Raw genomic sequence first — 18058 nt, forward strand, 5'->3', positions numbered from 1 at the left:
CGGAAAAGTAAATAAATTAAAAATGGAGCGCTTATATTATATGGAAGAAAGAAGCAAGATTTATGTAAATTTCCGAAGAATAAAGGGAAATTACGGAAATACCCACGCCGAGGTTTCCACAGCTTCAACTTGCCTAAATTCCTTACTCTGAGTAGGGTTGCAGCAGATCAAAGCCAGCAATCTCTATGGTACTATTTCTTCTGTATCGCAGCCCTTAAATAGAAAGCCCTCACTTTTTTCACTTCCAATCTATCAATATTTCACTCGATTCACTCTATATCTCAACAATCTCCGCTCTGCAACAATGGGGGCTTCACTTCCTCCTAAAGAGGCCAACCTCTTCAAACTCATCGTTGTAAGTCTTCAATTCTATTTCCTATCTTCTACTTCAATCGATGAATTGTTTTCACTTGAATTTATTGTTCGCATCTGATTTTTCTCTTTTCGTTTATGTTAATTTTAACCCTAGGATTCATGACTATTACATTCACTGAATTGGATGTCTGATTTGAATGTTACTGTAATCCTTACTTAGCTTTGCGAATTTGAACTAAAGATTGTGACTTTTTCAAGATCCTGTGGCGGTGGAGACAGAATTTATATGTTCAGTCAAGATACTTGTTTGGATGGAACATCATACATGTGTATTACATTATTCATGTCAAGTGTCTGTATTTAATGAGTGGCCGACTGAATAATGTTATTATCATCAAGAAGTGTTATTTATTTACACAAGCGTCAGTCTTTTTATTACTTTTGAGTTAATTGGATAGCATTCCCTTTCTGGATCTTTGTTAAGGGCTACTCTTTATCCTATCTGATCATGTGAAGTGGAGAAGGTCATGATTACTGGCTTGCAGTAACACTTCTGCAGAATTTGTTTTGAATGCTTTTATTTAATATCATTTGTGGCAATTGAGAATTGTTCCCTTCAGTCTTCAATTTAGCATCCTGAATCATTCAAGTAATGGCTGTGAAGTGGCAGGAGTCGCTTAGCATGTAGCTCATGGGGCCAGAATATCTTACTTTCTTTTAGTAGGATTGACATATTTTTATCTGACTTGTATCGACATTGTTAGATGACTGCATAAGACAATTAAGTTAATTTTATTTGCTAATGTATATCCTCATTCTGACTATCCATGACTTGATATTGAAGATATGGTCTGACTTTATCTTTATTTCATTTCTGGCATTGTAAGTTGTTGAAGACATGGTTAATTTAATACCCTATTCCTCAATTCCTGCAGAAATCTTACGAGACTAAGCAGTACAAGAAAGGACTAAAAGCTGCTGATACGATTCTCAAGAAATTTCCTAATCATGGAGGTAAGTCCAATTTTATTGCAGCATATCCAAAATGGAATTTAAAAGTAAAGCATTGGTTCCTTTTGACTGTACCACTAGACAGGACATCAGTTTGTTCATTTTAAAATGCTTTGATACATTTATATGCATGAATAACTCTATAGCCATTTCTACCATGTTAGATTCAAATAGTTAACTAGCTTCACTCATTCAAGCATCTAACTTATTCTGTCAGTGGTATATGCCAGAAGGCAGAAGGACATACGTTTCCATCCGAGCAACAAGCTTTTTGCTACCAAAGTTAACTGGAGGCATATTTCTAGTCACTGCTGTGTACTCTCCTTTCTGTTGCTCCCAATATTACGAGGGATGGAGAAACAAACACATGCACCAAATATTTAGGTGTTTCTAGACCTTGTCTGGTTTTATTCAGTAGCAGTGATCGATGAAGTTGTCCTTCGGGGACATCCAATAAAAAAGCACTGGAGATGCTGAAACTAACTGCAATGTTTTCACTGTGCTCCTGCTTACGACTTAAGTAAGTCTGAGCATGTCTAAGTTAAAATAGTATCCATGAATGCAAGGGTAGAGCTATCTTGGAGAAAGGGGGTTCAATTCACTAAAATTATGAAAAAATATTTTTGGGGTTATATAATATAAGCTGCTTCGACATAAGGAAAATTCCAGTAGAAGTGGTAAAGGAGGTAAGAATTTCTCACATGTTCAAATTCCTCAACACAACGATCACCACTGCCCCTGTTATTGGAGCTGCCTTGTACAGGTGCACCACCAATACCGCCTGCGACGATGTTGACTATCTTGGCATGTGGCTGTTGTCTGTGGATCAACATCGAACTCGTGGGCTTCACCTTCGACTAAGTTGGGTAAGCCTTTAGATTTGATACCAGATTGGTGACAACCATTATTAGGAGCAATGAAACTGAAACTTTCGGCACTGAAACACCTAACTGTACCCTTGATCCTAATTCCATGTTCACTCTCCAATGCCATTGTTGTCTCCTTTAGAACCTAAAGACCATGTCAAAACCATAATTTATTTTTCCTCTCCTGATATTAACTGATTTTGTCTCATTTGAGACACACTTGAGAGCTGAATTTCAGGGTAGGACTAGGGAAGGGTTTCCCCTAACTTAGGCCGTGCTTCAGTGATATTAACTGATTTTGTTTCATTTGAGACACACTTGAGAGCTAAATCTCAGGGTAGGACTAGGGAAGGTGCTTCCCCTAACTTAGGCCGTGCTTCAGTATAGGAAAGGTATTAAGGTATGTCCCCATTGAAATAAGTCGTATCTTTAATAGAGCAATACTAAAAAAATAAATACATGGAAAAAAGATATGTTAATTGTTAAGGAAAATCAGTATGTATGAAGTTGTTTTTTTAATTGCATTTACATATATTTTCCTACTTTTGCTTCATTGCATTTTTTAGAACTAAAGCCCACATGTAAATCGCGCATTGCTGTCGAAAATCCCGATAGACACATGAGCATTTTTTCACGCTTTTCGCCTTGATAACACTGACATTATCATCAACGTGGCTTTTGAGATGTAGTAACTGATGCACGGGCTATCAATAAGATACCCACATTCTTTGTTAATTGCCATTTTTTACTGCGGATGCTGATGCTATTGTTTACTTCATGTTGTGGTTACCAGAAACATTGTCAATGAAAGGATTAACATTGAATTGTATGGACCGGAAGTCAGAAGCATATGAACTTGTCCGGCTTGGATTGAAGGTGTAGTTTTCCTCTCTCTTTTTTTTCTTTCATTTTTGGAATTAAAAGCTCGTAGTGCTTTAGATTGGATTCCCTTATTTTGATAAGGGCTTTAGGTTGGATTCTTATTTGTGATGTATTGGAATTAATTATCTTCCTCTCTTTGCAGAATGACCTTAAGAGCCATGTTTGTTGGCATGTTTATGGTCTCCTATACCGGTCTGATAGAGAGTACCGAGAAGCAATTAAATGCTATCGAAATGCCCTCAGGATTGATCCTGACAATATTGAGATATTACGAGACCTATCCCTTCTACAGGTGGGGACTCTTCTGATCTTCTTTGTAACAAATATTTGAGTTTTTGATCCTCTTTCTTTTTTTTCTGACCATTTGTGCACTTCAGCTAGTATCCTCTTCTCCCTATTTGATAGTGTTAGTTAGTAATTCAGGGCGGACTAGAAGTTAATCATATATAGTTATGATTTGCCTTTATTTTTCGTTTGATACTTACATTCATTTTAAAGTGCCTTGTGAAAAAAATGTTTTTGGAAGTGCAGACTTTTGTATTTTATTCCTTCTTTCATTAATGAAAGTGCTATTTTTGAAGTCTTATACAGTGTTGATTCCATGCCTTCTCTTGTCGATCCAAGTGCAGTTTGACTTTTGACATGTACTTTATGCTCAAATAGATTATGTCCATAGAATTTCAACAATTCATTGTGTGCTTTTGATGTGGTGTATCTATAGTCATCTTCTTCAGTTGTGTTCTTAAGATAGTGCTATTACATGGAGCTGCTGATTTCACAGAAACATGTAGATGTGCAAGTCTGGCCCATTCCAATTACATATTCTGTTTTGATATGTGCTTCAATGAATTGCTCTGACTACCTTTCACATTCATTATGAAGTTTATTTATCATGCTCCGTCCAATTTATGCATTGATTTGTGTTTTCTAACAGGCACAAATGCGCGACTTGGAAGGTTTTGTTGAAACAAGACAGCAATTGCTCACTCTAAAACCAAATCATCGTATGAACTGGATTGGCTTTGCAGTTGCTCATCATTTAAACTCAAAGTATGCGTCGCTTCTAGTATGGTAGAGATATCTACTTTGTTTTGCTGACGTCTTTGAGGACTGCTGCATTATATGTTTTCTGATGTTAAATATCTATGCGGGGGAATAATATCAGCACCTAAATTCACCTGATTGAAATTTTACAGCTGACTTTCTCTAGTAATCAGTATCAACTACCAAGCAGGTAGCAAAAGACTGTAAAAATGCAGACTTGTCTCATCACACGTCGGAGTCCAAGTCCAATACTATCTCCATTTACATTTTCAATGCTTCTCCTTCTCCAAATATAAAATTTGATAACATTTGACTTTACAAACTGACATTCCCTTTTCTTATCTTAAAAAAGGAAATCGGCAGTTGGTCGACTTTCTTAGTTCCTGTGCTCTTTTAATTTCATTTCTCTTGTTATATTCCACCAATAACACCTCTTTTGAGTTTTATGTGTGGACAGGATTTAGGTTGCTTAAGTGGGTAAGTTGATATCAAGTCCTATTCAGTATTTAGCTAATTTGTCTCAGTAGAAAAGAAAATTACTCTTAGATAATTGGAGCACGAAGCTGCCGGAGTTGTTTTATCGCTATGTTGTACTGTTCGAGTCTTTCTTGTCACTATTGACATGGATTTCTATGTTGTTGAGAAACAATAAGATAAATCAGAAGGGCCAAGAAATCAAAAGTCGGCATAACACTTGAAGTTTGATATAACTAGTGGCGTGAATGTGTTGCATCTTCAGAACTTATACTTTGTAGTGATAAGAGAAAGTTCAGCATTTTCATTATTGTTACTTCAGTAGGTTTCCTTTGCCTGAAGTTTCTAAGTTGTTCAGGTATTATCATTCATGGGGGTAATGGGTACTCTTGTTGTTGCTGCTAAGTGCTATCACTGTTTATTTCACAAATATTGTGCCCTTCAGTTCTATTATCTAATCCGTGGATGTTGAGGTAGTTCCCTTTGTTGTTTGTTAGTGGATCAAAAGCTGTTGATATCCTTGAGGCATATGAAGGGACTCTTGATGACGATTACCCTCCAGAGAATGAACGTTGTGAACATGGGGAGATGCTCCTGTACAAGGTAACAGTCACTGCTAGGAATTACTTTTGTTTAAGATTTTATCTTTATTTGAGGGACTGTGTTTGGTAGCAGCCAAGACACTTGTGCAAATACCAATCTGCTTTAGCTTGGTACTGTTAAGGTTTTGCACTTTCAGGCTTGAAACTTCCCAAAGTTCACTTATTTGCATTTCCCCTTTTTCAGAAATTATATTTAGTATGAGAGTGTTTTTCAAGCTGGAAAAGTATACATTGCAGTTGAAATTGTCATATAAAAAGAAGAGTATACATTGCAGTTGATTTAGCACCATATTCAGAAAGTTGTCTATCAGTGAAGTGTAGTCCATAGTTGCACTCGCAAAAAGTGACTGGTCCTATCTGTTGTAGTGTTTCTGATCAATACTGTCCGAGATAACCTGAAGTCGCTGCTTAGAATAGCTACATCATTGTGTTATAGTCATGCCTAATACTTAAGTTGCTTTATATCTGGATACGAAATTTAGGATGCTCATGAGTTATCCGAAGACATTTTGCTTCTGTAGTCACTGGTCATCCTTAGACAACAATTTAACATAGATCAAGTTTCTTTTTTTTTTTTGGGGGGGGGGGGGGTTCTTGTACTAACTTGGTGGTGTTTCTTTTGATGAAATGTACTATTTGATGGTGTTCACTTGGCATTGTTGATTGTGGAGATTTTAGATATGAATTGCCTCTTTAGGATGATGCTGCTTAATTCTGCAACTTCGGTGTCATGTGCTTTTGACTATTTCAGATCTCTTTATTAGAGGAATGTGGATTTCCTGAGAGGGCTCTTGAAGAATTACGCAAGAAGGAGTCGAAGATGGTACACATAATTTAGTGCCATGATATTGTTTTCAAATTAGGAATGGGTATTGACTAATATTACGCCACCTCAGGTTGACAAATTGGACTATAAGGAGCAAGAAGCTTTACTGATTTTGAAGCTTGGCCGCTTTGAGGAAGGTGAAAAGTTGTTCAGGGTGCTTCTCACCATGAATCCTGACAATTACAGGTACATAATTATCTAATTTTTTTTGTTTGGACTTTGCTGTAACTTATGCTAGATGCTTTCATGTAATAAAATCAGTGCCATCAGGTGAGACTGTACCTAAATCATTTCTATTTTGTGTAAATCTTTCTTTTCGAAATCAGGTGTTTGTCACAAGATTAGTATCTCATGTTGTTCTCCTGAGGCATTTCCCCCCAATATTTATGCCAAGTACAAAATGGAATTCTAAATTCAGGTTTCTGTTGTATGATACACTGTTTTGGAACTTGAAAAGAAATTGATTAGTGATAAATATATGTAACTTTTGTCTTTAGCTGCGTCCTTTCAAAATGTTTGGCTTTGTGTTTATTTAGTCCCTTCTGTTTTGGCCATTTTCTTTTTGAAAAAGAAATACACACACATGCAACTTTAAGTCTCCTAACTTCTTAATTAGTTGTTTTTTCCCCGTAATATCTGCTTTTTCTGTGTTTGCGAAGCGGACCAAATTAGCAAAATATCCTAAAAAAGTATTATTCACCTCATGATTCAGGGTCCTGGTTAAGTGTTTCTTCCTGTTTTTATTAGGTAAATAATTTTATCAAGAAAATGGGAGAATTCTTGTATGTCAAAAAGTAGAGAACCTAGTACAACAAATGATTTTCCACAAAAGGCAAACTTCTATACAAGTTCCCTCATGGTTGCACCGAAAAGAAACAAGGGATAAGAGGCGACCTCAATCGTACAAGTGTTTCTCTATCCGTCAAAGAACTCTACAATTTCTGTCACCATAGTACTCATATGAGTGCTTGGGGGCATCATTTTAAAGATTTTGGCAACGAATAGGAATTTTCGTAAGGTGGGTATAGGTATTTTCTGGTATCTAAGGTCTAAAATGAATCATCATAGCTTGTATATGTTAGGTACAAGGTAAAAGGGAAAGCTAGTCTGAAATTTCTTTTGTTGCCTGTTTGGTTTATATTACTCAGTTGAGTCAATGAAAGGAATCAATATTAGGTTGGATTGGCTTATGAAATCGTTCTTTTAATTTTATATGGATTCTCTTCATCTCCCTTTTTTCTTACACCTAACTTGGGTATTATGTGCTTGTTTCTAATAATTGGAGGCATGCATTTTTGCTTCTTATGTTGCTAGGCTCTATTTTACTTGAACAACATGACATTTTGCTTGCCTTTACTCTTAAGTTGAAGAAGTAACTATTTCCCGTGATTTTTTCTGTATAACTTTCAGATACTATGATGGTTTACAAAGATGTTTGGGATTGTATTCTGAAAAGGGGCAATATACCGCTGATGAAATTGATAGACTAGAAAATTTGTACAGAGTACTTGCCCATCAGTATAGTAGATCATCTGCTGTAAAGGTAATTGACTTTATTCTTTCTCAAAAAAATGTTCTCCCGTTGATGGCTTGTGTTAGCCTCTATGTCACGTTTTTCTTTGTTTTCTCAACATGGTTGAGAAAACAAAGAGAAACGTGCTAAGCATTATACATTTAATGTTAACCAGCAACGTTCTGTTGATATTCTAATGTTGCAACAACAGGCTTAGCATTTTGTTGTATGTCCTAGACATCACGTTTTTCTGAATAGTATAGTTTATATCACACACAATCGAAGAACTTAAGACAAGGGGGCATTCTTGGTGAAGAATTTCCAACTTGGTCTTTTTTGGAGATTTTAGTTCTACTTCTGTTACATGGCTCCTCACTTTCAAATGTTATATTCCTTGAAGTCAGGGTGCTTTATGTATTTTAAAAAAGAAAAAGACCTAAAGCTTGTGCTCTATCTCTACATTTAACCATGGAAATGGAGGACTCCAGTTCTCTTGTACGGTATGAAGACCACGGAAGGTGCTTTAGTTTCGTGACAATAGCTGCCGACCTCTTCTATGGTGATACTTCCTCGTCTCGGGTTCGAGTACCCCTGCTACGAAGTCGCTGTTGTTAGTGAGCTCTGTACCCCCCAATCTGGGACTTCCGAGCGCAAATTGGATTTAGTCGGGTTCTTATGTGGAAACTGGACACCGGGTAGGAAACCAAAAAAAAAATTTACTTCCTCATCTGTATTTGTTCATTTATATTCAGGAAGTTGTGACTTAAGCATCTACTTTGAAGAAACTGCTGTGTATATTTAGTTATGTCAGGTAATCAAAGATCATGTTCTTCCCCTTCAAATTCTCTCTTTTCCTTTATTCCCAGAGCACCCAAATAAGTGCTAGTGGTATGGATCATTGTTCTCCAACCAAATTCAGAACTTCCACCTTAACTGACTGGCCATCTTGTAGTGAACTAGTACAAAGGTTGAGGTCTTCACTGGAACAATGGCACAGCTAATAAATTTTCCTTTCCTCAAATTCTCAGCCATCAATGTTTCTTCCTAAGCTGCCAACCACGTAAAGAAGCAAACCTCTTCCTGTGTCCCTTTCGGCATCCACACTGATAGGTATTAAAATCCAGAATCCTCCCTCTTCAATAGCCTGTTGTAGAAGGACGTGATTGAAGAAATCCAAAATCCAGGATCCTCCCTCTTCAATGGCCTGCTGTAGGAGGACATCTCTGAGAACAACCCGTGTCCCCTCTCTTCCACTTCCATAAATCCTGTTTCATTTAGGTGATGTTCTTTCTGTAAGTACCACCTCCATCAGTGTCTGTAGGTCCCTTACCTCCCCTCCTTCTGGTAAACTTCTCCTGAATTCAAGTCCCATACTTGTCCCTCCATCAGTCTTTGTTGCCCATAGAATGTATCAGACTGTTTCGTCTTGTAATTTTTATGACTTGCATGTGCACATTTGTTGTTATTCTACCCCTTTGTTTGATAGAAGTGACATTTTATTATCAATCTAGACCTTTCATAATCTCTGTGTGACTGAGAGCCATAAATGAAGTTGTTGTGTAGTAGCCCCGGGATTTGGTCCAGTGCTGAGTAGTGGTAAGTGCGCTGTACGATCTGTGGGTAGGGGCACCTCACAGTTTCAAACCTTTCTGCAGACAAAAATGAGGTATTTAAGCGGAAAAGGGTGTAGTGGTCTCATTGTCTACTGAGTTCTGAATCGCGTGCCACTGGCCTCAGAGATCACTCAGATGTTCAAAGAAATGAAGTTCTTGTGGTTTTGTAGCCAAAAACATTCTTCTTTGTTTGGTTATGGAGAAGTCTTTATCCCATTTTTTTGATCTAAGAAAGGGATGATCGTATTAAACATCATTTCTTTCAGTATGCATAATAGACTTCTTTGTTTGTTTCTGTGTCTTATTATTCTGTTTCCCTTTTCCATGTTCTTTTGCAGAGGATTCCACTTGATTTTCTCCAAGATGACAAGTTTCGAGAAGCTGCAGATAATTATATTCGACCTCTTCTGACAAAAGTATTTATTCTTGGCACTCCGTTAGGTTTCCTTGGTCTTAGAGCTGAGCTGATACTTTTTTTACTGATGCATATGTAGGGGGTTCCTTCTTTGTTTTCTGATCTTTATCCGTTATATGATCATCCTGGCAAGGTCAGTGCAGATGCTCCTTGATGTGCTTTGACTTACAGAGTATTGCATAATTATTGTAGCCTGTTTTTTTTTTTTTGATTGATTTCTGGTTCTCTTAATATCTTACAGGCTGATATTCTAGGGGAAATAGTTTTGAAGCTTGAACAATCACTTAAGAGTACTGGTGGATACCCTGGGAGGTATACATTCGCCTAATTTTTTGGTCTATGTTGCACTATGGCATGTTTCTTGATTCTAATGAAGGATTAACTAAATTGCTGTACTAACCTTATTTAACCACTTCTACCTGAACTGAGTTAATTTTTACTTGTTATTCTTGGTAATGTTTCATGTCAGTAAGAAGCTTGTCTAGTCTGTATGCTGACCATTTTGTACTATCTCATCCCTTCTGAACCACCTCGAGGGCTTGACAATTCAGTCTCTGATGAGTATTTTGAGTCAAGACTAGACCTGTTTTGAAGAAGTTCCTGGGATAAGCGACTAACTTAGTGTTGTGCAAATAAGCAACTAACTAAGTGTTGTGCAAATTGGGAAGGTAGTTCGGTGTTTCTGAAGAAATTTCTATCTATGAACCTAACAAAAAGATACTTAAATACAATTTTGAGATCACAGTGTTTCTTAATAATTTGCCAGTTTCTATTTCTTTTCTGGAAACTATTTTTTGAGAAGATTTCCAGAAACTATTTTAGCAGAACATATTTTCCTTTGCGTTGGTAACCTTTATATAAATGTATGTTATATTGAGAGTGTGAAAGAGCAGACAAGATGTTAATAATTAGTGACATATGTTCATGTGGTGTAGGGTTCATTGTTTTTGAAAGATCACATGATATAGTTGTGCTTCTGGCTGCTATATCCATCGACCACTGTATATAAAAACAGTGTAACCATCTAACTTGGAGTGATGGTGATTGACTTATGTCAAAGCCATAATAATTAGCCAGGGTGCAGTTGAAATTCAATTAAACTAAGTAACCAACTCAATTGGGACATAATTTGCCTTGGTTAATGCGTAAATGTACAATGTGCATGCATATTGTAATACTTTATGGTCTTTTGTGGGATTTGCTATTTTTATGGGGTTATATACTTACAGATGTAACCTTATGCTTTAAGTGCAGAGTGGAGAAGGAACCCCCTTCAACACTTATGTGGACTTTATTTTATTTGGCTCAGGTTTGCTCACTCATCTCTGTTTAGTCAAACCTTTTCTGTGTTTACTTTTCACTCTCCAAATTGATGAAAGACTATGTTCCTGCAGCACTATGATAGACGTGAACAGTATGACATTGGTCTGACTAAAATTGACGAGGCAATCGAGCACACTCCAACTGTAATAGATTTATACTCTGTCAAGGTATATTGGCTTATTATCATTTTCTTTGGTCACCTTTTGCATCCTTTTGACTTGAATGTTTAGTAAGAAGTTGCTTTTGGTCAAGATTCTAAAGTAAAATGGGCTCCAGTCTCTTTCCATTCTCATATAATAGAATCAAGTGCCCCTTTTAATATTTTTTTTGAGAAGTATGCCCCTTTTAATTTTTCACCCAAGGGTGGGGCTTGATGTCCTTTCCGGACCCCAGTCCCCCACCTGTGGGATTACACTGGGAATGTTGTGTTGTTGTTGCCTAAGCATCAATCGGCCGAGTTGCCCCCATAATTCTGCTGGTGGGAGATAGAATGTATCTGGTAGAATAGTTGAGGTGCGGACAAACTGTCTTGGACACTATTGTTATAAAAGAGAAGAAAAAATAATTCAAATAGGTGCTAATTCGGATTGATTCTTAGTAGTTGTTAGTTACACTAGCATTACCAGTTCACCACCATTGTCTGGTAGGTCTCTTTTTTTTTCCGTTAGAGATGTTATGTTAGTGCAAGTAAGTGGGTGAGATTTAGAAAACCTCTGCTTTAGAAGCACCTAAAGGCAAATTGTTTTCATACACAAATGGGTCATGAGTGAGTGGAATAGGAACAAATGATTTGTACAGTGACCTCAGCTACGTCTGGAATCGTGGTATAGTTGACTGATTGATATCTTGAAGATCAGTCACCCTTTATGCCCTATCCAATAACATAAAACCTGTCACTAAATGTAGGAAAGCGGAAGGATCTTGAATAATAATATCCATTTCTTTATTCTTATATAGCTGATAGAGGCTAGAGCTTCAAATTGACTTCTGAGGAACTAATTTTGACCCTTAGGATGATTGCTGGATTTCTGTTTATTTCTTGCTGTTTATGATGTTATATGCTTGAAGTTGGATCTGTATGATGAAGGAGAAGTAAAATTTGTTATTTTATTTCTTTACACCAAAAATTAAAAATAGCTAAATACAATTGCTTTTGTCAAAGCTTTAGCTTTGCTACTGTGAAATTAGGTCTTAGGCCTAACTCACCCCCCAAAAACTAGCTCAAAGGGAAGAGGATTGCCCAAGCCTTATAAGGAGTCCACCCATCTCATTAACTACCGATGTGGGACTTTTGTCATTCTTTATCACTCCTCCTCATGCCCGGTGCTTAGAATCTGGTGCGTGAGAAATTCTGATTTTGGGGCCCCAATATCGGGTGAGATGGGCCATGCTCTGATACCATGTGAAGTTAGGTCTTAGGCCTAACTCACACCCCAAAAGCTATAGCTCAAAGGGGGGAGGATTGTTCAAGCCTTGTAAAGAGTCCACCCATCTCATTAACCACCGATGTGAGACTTTTGTCATTCTTTAACAGCTATAAAGTAACCTTTCTTCTTTATAAAAGACGGTTTCAACCCAAGTATGGACTTTGGTTGTATTTCAAAATTTTCCTTTTAAGATTAGTTTTGGCACCAAACTCTTTGAAAATCAGCTATGATTTTGAACTCATTTCATCATCATCCCTTTTTCTTTTGCTCAAAGTTGGGCCTTTTGTTTACTATCAATTAAATTAAAGCTATTATAAACACATGATAAATTTTGTGTCTTGGTTTGTCCCCGCCTTTTAAGTGATTAGCATTTTGTTGCGTATTTTTTTATTCTCCATTACTTTTTGTAATTAAAATTCTTTACTAAATGAAAACCAAAAATTAACCTTGCAAGGTACATATTGACAAGAAGCCTATCTAATACTGCGGAAGTTTCTTTTGACATAGTAACCAGAGACAAATTTGCAACTTTTTTCTTTCCGCTCAAATTCTATAATCATATTCCTGGATTTTGTTACCTGGAGTAACTTAAAATATGTTTAAATAGATCATTGCTTTGGTCTCTTGTATTTACATTTGAATAACCTCTCTTGTTATCTGTTCAAAACAGAGCCGCATACTAAAGCATGCTGGTGACTTGGCAGCAGCTGCTGCACTTGCTGATGAGGCTAGGTGTATGGATCTTGCTGATCGATATGTTAATAGCGAATGTGTTAAGCGCATGCTTCAGGCAGATCAGGTGCTTTCTTATGTGTTATCTCTTTCACTTGACAGTATTTTCTCTTCTTGTTGTCAATTCTTATAGATTACCTTGGTTCCTAATTTGTCTTCCAACTACTTTGTGGGCATATGACTGAAGGTCACTTTGGCTGAAAAGACTGCTGTACTATTCACCAAAGACGGGGAGCAACACAATAACCTTTATGATATGCAGTGCATGTGGTAAGTCTCTTACTGGAGCCCGATCATGGTCAGAAGTTCTGTGTGTGAGTGTCTTACTGGTCTTGTTTAATTTTTTATATGTAAGGTATGAACTAGCATCAGGGGAAAGTTATCTTCGCCAAGGTGAGCTGGGAAGGTCTTTAAAGAAGTTTCTGGCAGTGGAGAAGCATTACGCGGATATCACGGAGGACCAGTTTGATTTTCACTCCTACTGCCTAAGAAAAATGACTCTGAGGGCCTACGTGGAAATGTTGAAGTTTCAAGATCGGCTTCATTCACATGCATATTTTCGCAAAGCAGCTAGTGGTGCTATCAGGTACTGATTATTGACTTGCTCAATCTTCAAATTTTTGGTTGCTCTCAACTATGTGGTTCTACTTTGCATTATAAGTGAACTTTCTGTTAAAGTGGAACAATAGAAGACTGGAACTCTTCTGCTTATAGTATCCTAGCTTTCTGGTTTGATTACATGCAACTTGCAAGCTTACTGAGAATTACTTTGCTGAAACTCTTTATGTTTTATGCTTTGTTTTGCCTCTACATTAGATGCTATCTGAAGCTGTACGATTCTCCTTTGAAGTCAGCATCTGAAGAGGATGATGCAATGTCCAAGTTGCCTCCTTCTCAGAAAAAGAAATTAAAGCAAAAACTGAGGAAAGCAGAAGCACGAGCTAAGAAAGTACTCAAATTTGCTACTTCTTGTTCTTTGAAAATTTCAACTTAGTAATAGGTGCCTTAATCTTTTGAATTGTGTTTAGGATGCAGAAGTCAAAATTGAGGAATCCAATGCAACTAGTGCTACTAAATCTGGAAAGCGCCATGTGAAGCCTGTAGATCCTGATCCACATGGTGAAAAATTGATTCAGGTATTCCCTTTTCTGCCATCTGTTGCATCTTTTAGGTATAAAACATCCATCAATTCATTGCAGAATTTTTTTTTATATTGCATTCTTTGCACAATTCTAGTATGAATTTAGAGTAGTCAGGAGTAACTGTTAGGTTTTTTATTTTATTTTGATGAAGACTATTCCATTATCTTCTAATGGAGTTAATGATGATGGGTATGTTGTTGCACTTTGGGTTTAAATTTGTATAGAATATGAAGTATCCATGCAAAGATGTTTTGAAGATAAAAGTAGCTCAATACAGAAGATTAAGATGAATTGTATTTTGTAATGTCTTTTTTGGTGTAAAGAAAAACAAATGTAGATGAAGTAGCATCAATCATAGAATCCCTGTGAGCTCAACAGGTGATATTTTTGCTTTTTGTGATCTGTTAATATGGATTCCAGCACTTCCTTTGTGCTGATGTTTTAATATACTGTTACCTTCTGTAATTTTTTTTTGAGTGATCAAACATCTGTTACTTGGGATATCGTGACAAACACTCAGAATGCTTGATGAAAATCCAAACATCTCCAGTAAAATGGGAAGAACAGTGTTTTAATAATTTCTACCACTTGGTATTTTCTGATTTTGACAAGAGTACACTCTTGTTACTAAACCTTTCAGACTGAAGATCCTCTGGCAGAAGCTTCAAAGTACCTCAAGCTTCTCCTTAAGCACTCACCAGATTTCTTGGAGACACATTTGCTGTCCTTTGACGTAAACATGAGGAAGCAGAAGATCTTGCTTGCCTTGCAGGTAATATCCTTTATAATTCAATTGAGATTGAGAAAGTTATTCTTTCCTTAGAACAAGATCCTGTCAATCTTCTATTATATGTATATCTGTATTCTTTGTGGTGTAGTAGTGGGCTAGTGGGCATGCATATAGTTAGCTGCTTGAGTATATCATGCTTCCTTGTCTTTCCCCCTTTGTTTAGTTCCCCATTGCTAGTTGTATCTGGATTCGGGAATTGTAATCTTCATTTTCTGCTGTGGTACTCGTTTGAAAAAAAGAAAGAGAGAATGTCACCTAAAATAGTTGGGCTCATGTTTTACTTAGATCCTTAAAAGCACTGCCATCAAAGTTGTTATAAAAGGATGAGGTTGACCTCTCATCATATGGAGGATAGTTTTCTCAAAAGACCTGCATAGAACATTATGAAAGCATGGAAGCAAATTGATTTTATAGGAGATACCAAGGACTAAGGCTAGTCAATTGGTACTTTTGTTCCAGGTCTGGTGTTTGATATGAGCTTTTTAGTTTGGATAGGGATTTTATGCCAGTGCCAGGATACTTATGATGTTTAACAGTATTCGCTTATTTCACAATTTTTTTTTGTGTTAGAATCAAACGGCGGGCCTCTAGATGTAACGGGATGGTTATTGAGGCTTTGTTTGGTTGACCTGCATCTATTTTGAGCTTGAGATGTAGTCATAGTAGTAGTTGTTTTAGGAATATTGACAAACAATCACTTTGATCTTTTTATTTTTCCAGGCAATAAAGCATTTAATGCGGTTGGATGCGGATGATCCAAAATCACATCTGTGCTTGGTATGCTTTTACGGCATCAATACTTCCAGTGATATTACTGTTTTATAAAACACGTCATGCTCTATTTCTCGAAGTACTCATATTTGCTTCTCTCTCATATGGACTATAATCTCTTTGCAGATGAAGTTCTTCCATAAAGTTGACTCCTTGCCTACTCCAGTAACTGATTCTGAAAAGCTCATCTGGGGTGTCTTGGAAGCAGAGCGACCCGCCTTTAGGTCATCTTGAATGCACTTCTCTTTTCTCTATATATCTTATGTTTAAATGCTATCAGTGTTGATACTCTACCAGTTATAGTACTTCCATTGATTTGGAATTTACAAAAACCCCAACTAGTTGGGATTGTCGATCTTATTATTGTATGATGTTATTGATTGTAATTATACTAAGGTTTCTGTATGTTTCTAATTGACCTTTCCAGCCAGTTGCATGGTAAATCTCTCATTGAGGCAAACAACACTTTTCTTGAGAAACATAAAGGTTAGTGTCTAACAGTAACATACTTTTATTAGTTTATTTTGCATCGTTACTCCTCTCATTCTTGAAGAAAACATGATTTCTCATTGTGTGGTGTTTCAGAATCATTGATTCATAGGGCTTCTGTGGCTGAGTTGCTACATGTTCTGGAACCAAACAAGAAGGCTGAGGCTGTCAAATTAATTGAAGACTCTGTTAATGATCTTGTTTCTATGTAAGACCCTGTTTTCATCACGTTAATTTGTATTCTCATTACATAGCTGATAATATTTCGTTATATTTGCAAAATAGTAATAAATCGCCTCTGTTATTACTTTTCTCCAAATTAGGGACGGAGGAAAAGGAACTGTCAGGTCATGGAAATTGAACGACTGCATTACAGTTCACAAACTCCTCGAGACAACTCTGGTTGACCATGATGCTGCATCCAGTAAGTTCTTTACCATTGCACACATCCTTCTGTCTTTTCATATTGTACATCTCAAGTCTTCTCTTGGCCTGAAGTTGAGTTGAAGTTAACTGCATTCATATGTTTGACTCTGGTTCTGGTATATTGCTATTGTAGCCTGTTCTTTTTTTTTTTTTTTCATGCATCCATTCCTTTTCTGTTGATTTGGGTGTCTGGTGGATATATTATTTTGTCTACGTTATGTATGAGATGATCCTTTTCTGTCAAATACATCAGTGACAACCTACTTACACGATATTTGGTGATTCTATGGGTAGTGATGTTTTTGAGACATTGTTGTAGGATGGAAAGTTCGTTGTGCTGAGTACTTTGTCCACTCAACTTACTTTGGAGGTATTCAAAGTTCAGCTAACAATCAGGTACAGAAATCCCCTGCAAATGGAGCTGTAGGCCTAAATGCTGGTGAAAATTCTTCTCTTTCATCAAATGGTAGATTAGAGAAACTAAATGCGCTTAAGGATCTACAAATTTAATTGTACACTTCGAGCTGAAGTGTAATCTCTCTGGAAGAGTGCTGGAGAAGCTAAGTGGAACTATGTCGAGCTTCTAGAGTATACACTTGACAACATTAGGATGGTTCTAAAGGAAATTTTCAGCTCTTCGAGGGTTCTTGTTGCTTCTGGACTGGTTCTCCACGCCTGATTCGATCTGATTATCATTGACACGAAGATAGTAGTACACTCCTGTCTTGCCAAGGGTCAGGTCAAATACAAGGAAATAGTTTGTGGCTTGGCGCGAAGCATTTTCAACAACTTTCAGATTTGAAGTTTGAGCTCTTGGAAGTCTGTTTAAGTAGTCGGATCCTTCATTCCGCCAGCATAGAAAAAGGATGACTTAAAGTGCATGTTGTATTTTTTTCATTTAGTTCTCCATTTTTCTTAATGTACAAATGCTGTTTTATGTGAAAGAAATTTTGCCATAGTATTCAGAGAAAATGATAAACTCATACAGCTGCAGTGATGCATTTCTTATGATAGAGGATGATATTTATTATTCAGTTTTAGAAAATTACTAATTTTTTTCCCCCTGAAAACTGTTTTTTCCCATACTTGAGAATCGAGTGATGGCTAGGCTGAAAATTAGAACGTTGGTCGAGGTGAATGTATGACCTATTCTTTAATAAAGCTTTACTGACAAATAGACATTTTGGAGATTGTGTGTGATTGTTTGTTATCTTGTGAACTTTTTTACTGTCTAAAACTCTGAATAGAAGGGCAAGATAAGCTTTAGCATATATGAGGTAGGAGGTCGACTGCAAGACACTTTGAAATTAATTTTTTACTTACCCCTGAATCCATTGAAACACAAAATTTTAAACCTATCGAAATAAATTCTTTTTTTGTTAGTTTGCGTGTCTTAT

At 36.8% G+C, this 18058-nt stretch overlaps 1 protein-coding gene across 3 annotated transcripts; it reads left to right on the forward strand.

Annotated features, from left to right (window-relative positions):
• Window positions 1-152: 152 nt before the first annotated feature.
• On the forward strand, window positions 153-17695 carry LOC107014716 (N-terminal acetyltransferase A complex auxiliary subunit NAA15-like). 3 transcript variants are annotated; one of them, XM_027915558.1, is made up of 26 exons: window positions 153-355; window positions 1251-1329; window positions 2986-3068; window positions 3217-3366; window positions 4009-4145; window positions 5090-5195; window positions 5946-6017; window positions 6091-6206; window positions 7431-7563; window positions 9485-9562; window positions 9641-9694; window positions 9803-9873; window positions 10816-10870; window positions 10956-11051; window positions 12982-13110; window positions 13231-13313; window positions 13399-13629; window positions 13860-13992; window positions 14072-14179; window positions 14826-14957; window positions 15696-15752; window positions 15873-15970; window positions 16174-16232; window positions 16332-16443; window positions 16559-16659; window positions 16981-17695. In XM_027915558.1, exons 1-26 carry the CDS (start codon window positions 305-307, stop codon window positions 17169-17171), a joined length of 2715 nt encoding a protein of 904 aa, XP_027771359.1. In that variant the 5' UTR covers window positions 153-304; the 3' UTR covers window positions 17172-17695. The 3 variants fall into 3 exon arrangements, with proteins under 3 accessions (XP_027771359.1, XP_015070239.1, XP_027771360.1); XM_015214753.2 differs by having other exon boundaries at window positions 154-355; window positions 4009-4124; XM_027915559.1 differs by lacking the exons at window positions 153-355; window positions 1251-1329 and adding an exon at window positions 2010-2192.
• The last annotated feature ends 363 nt before the right edge of the window (window positions 17696-18058 follow it).

The sequence above is a fragment of the Solanum pennellii genome, chromosome 3 (assembly GCF_001406875.1).
Source record: "Solanum pennellii chromosome 3, SPENNV200".
NCBI classification, from domain to species: Eukaryota; Viridiplantae; Streptophyta; class Magnoliopsida; order Solanales; family Solanaceae; genus Solanum; species Solanum pennellii.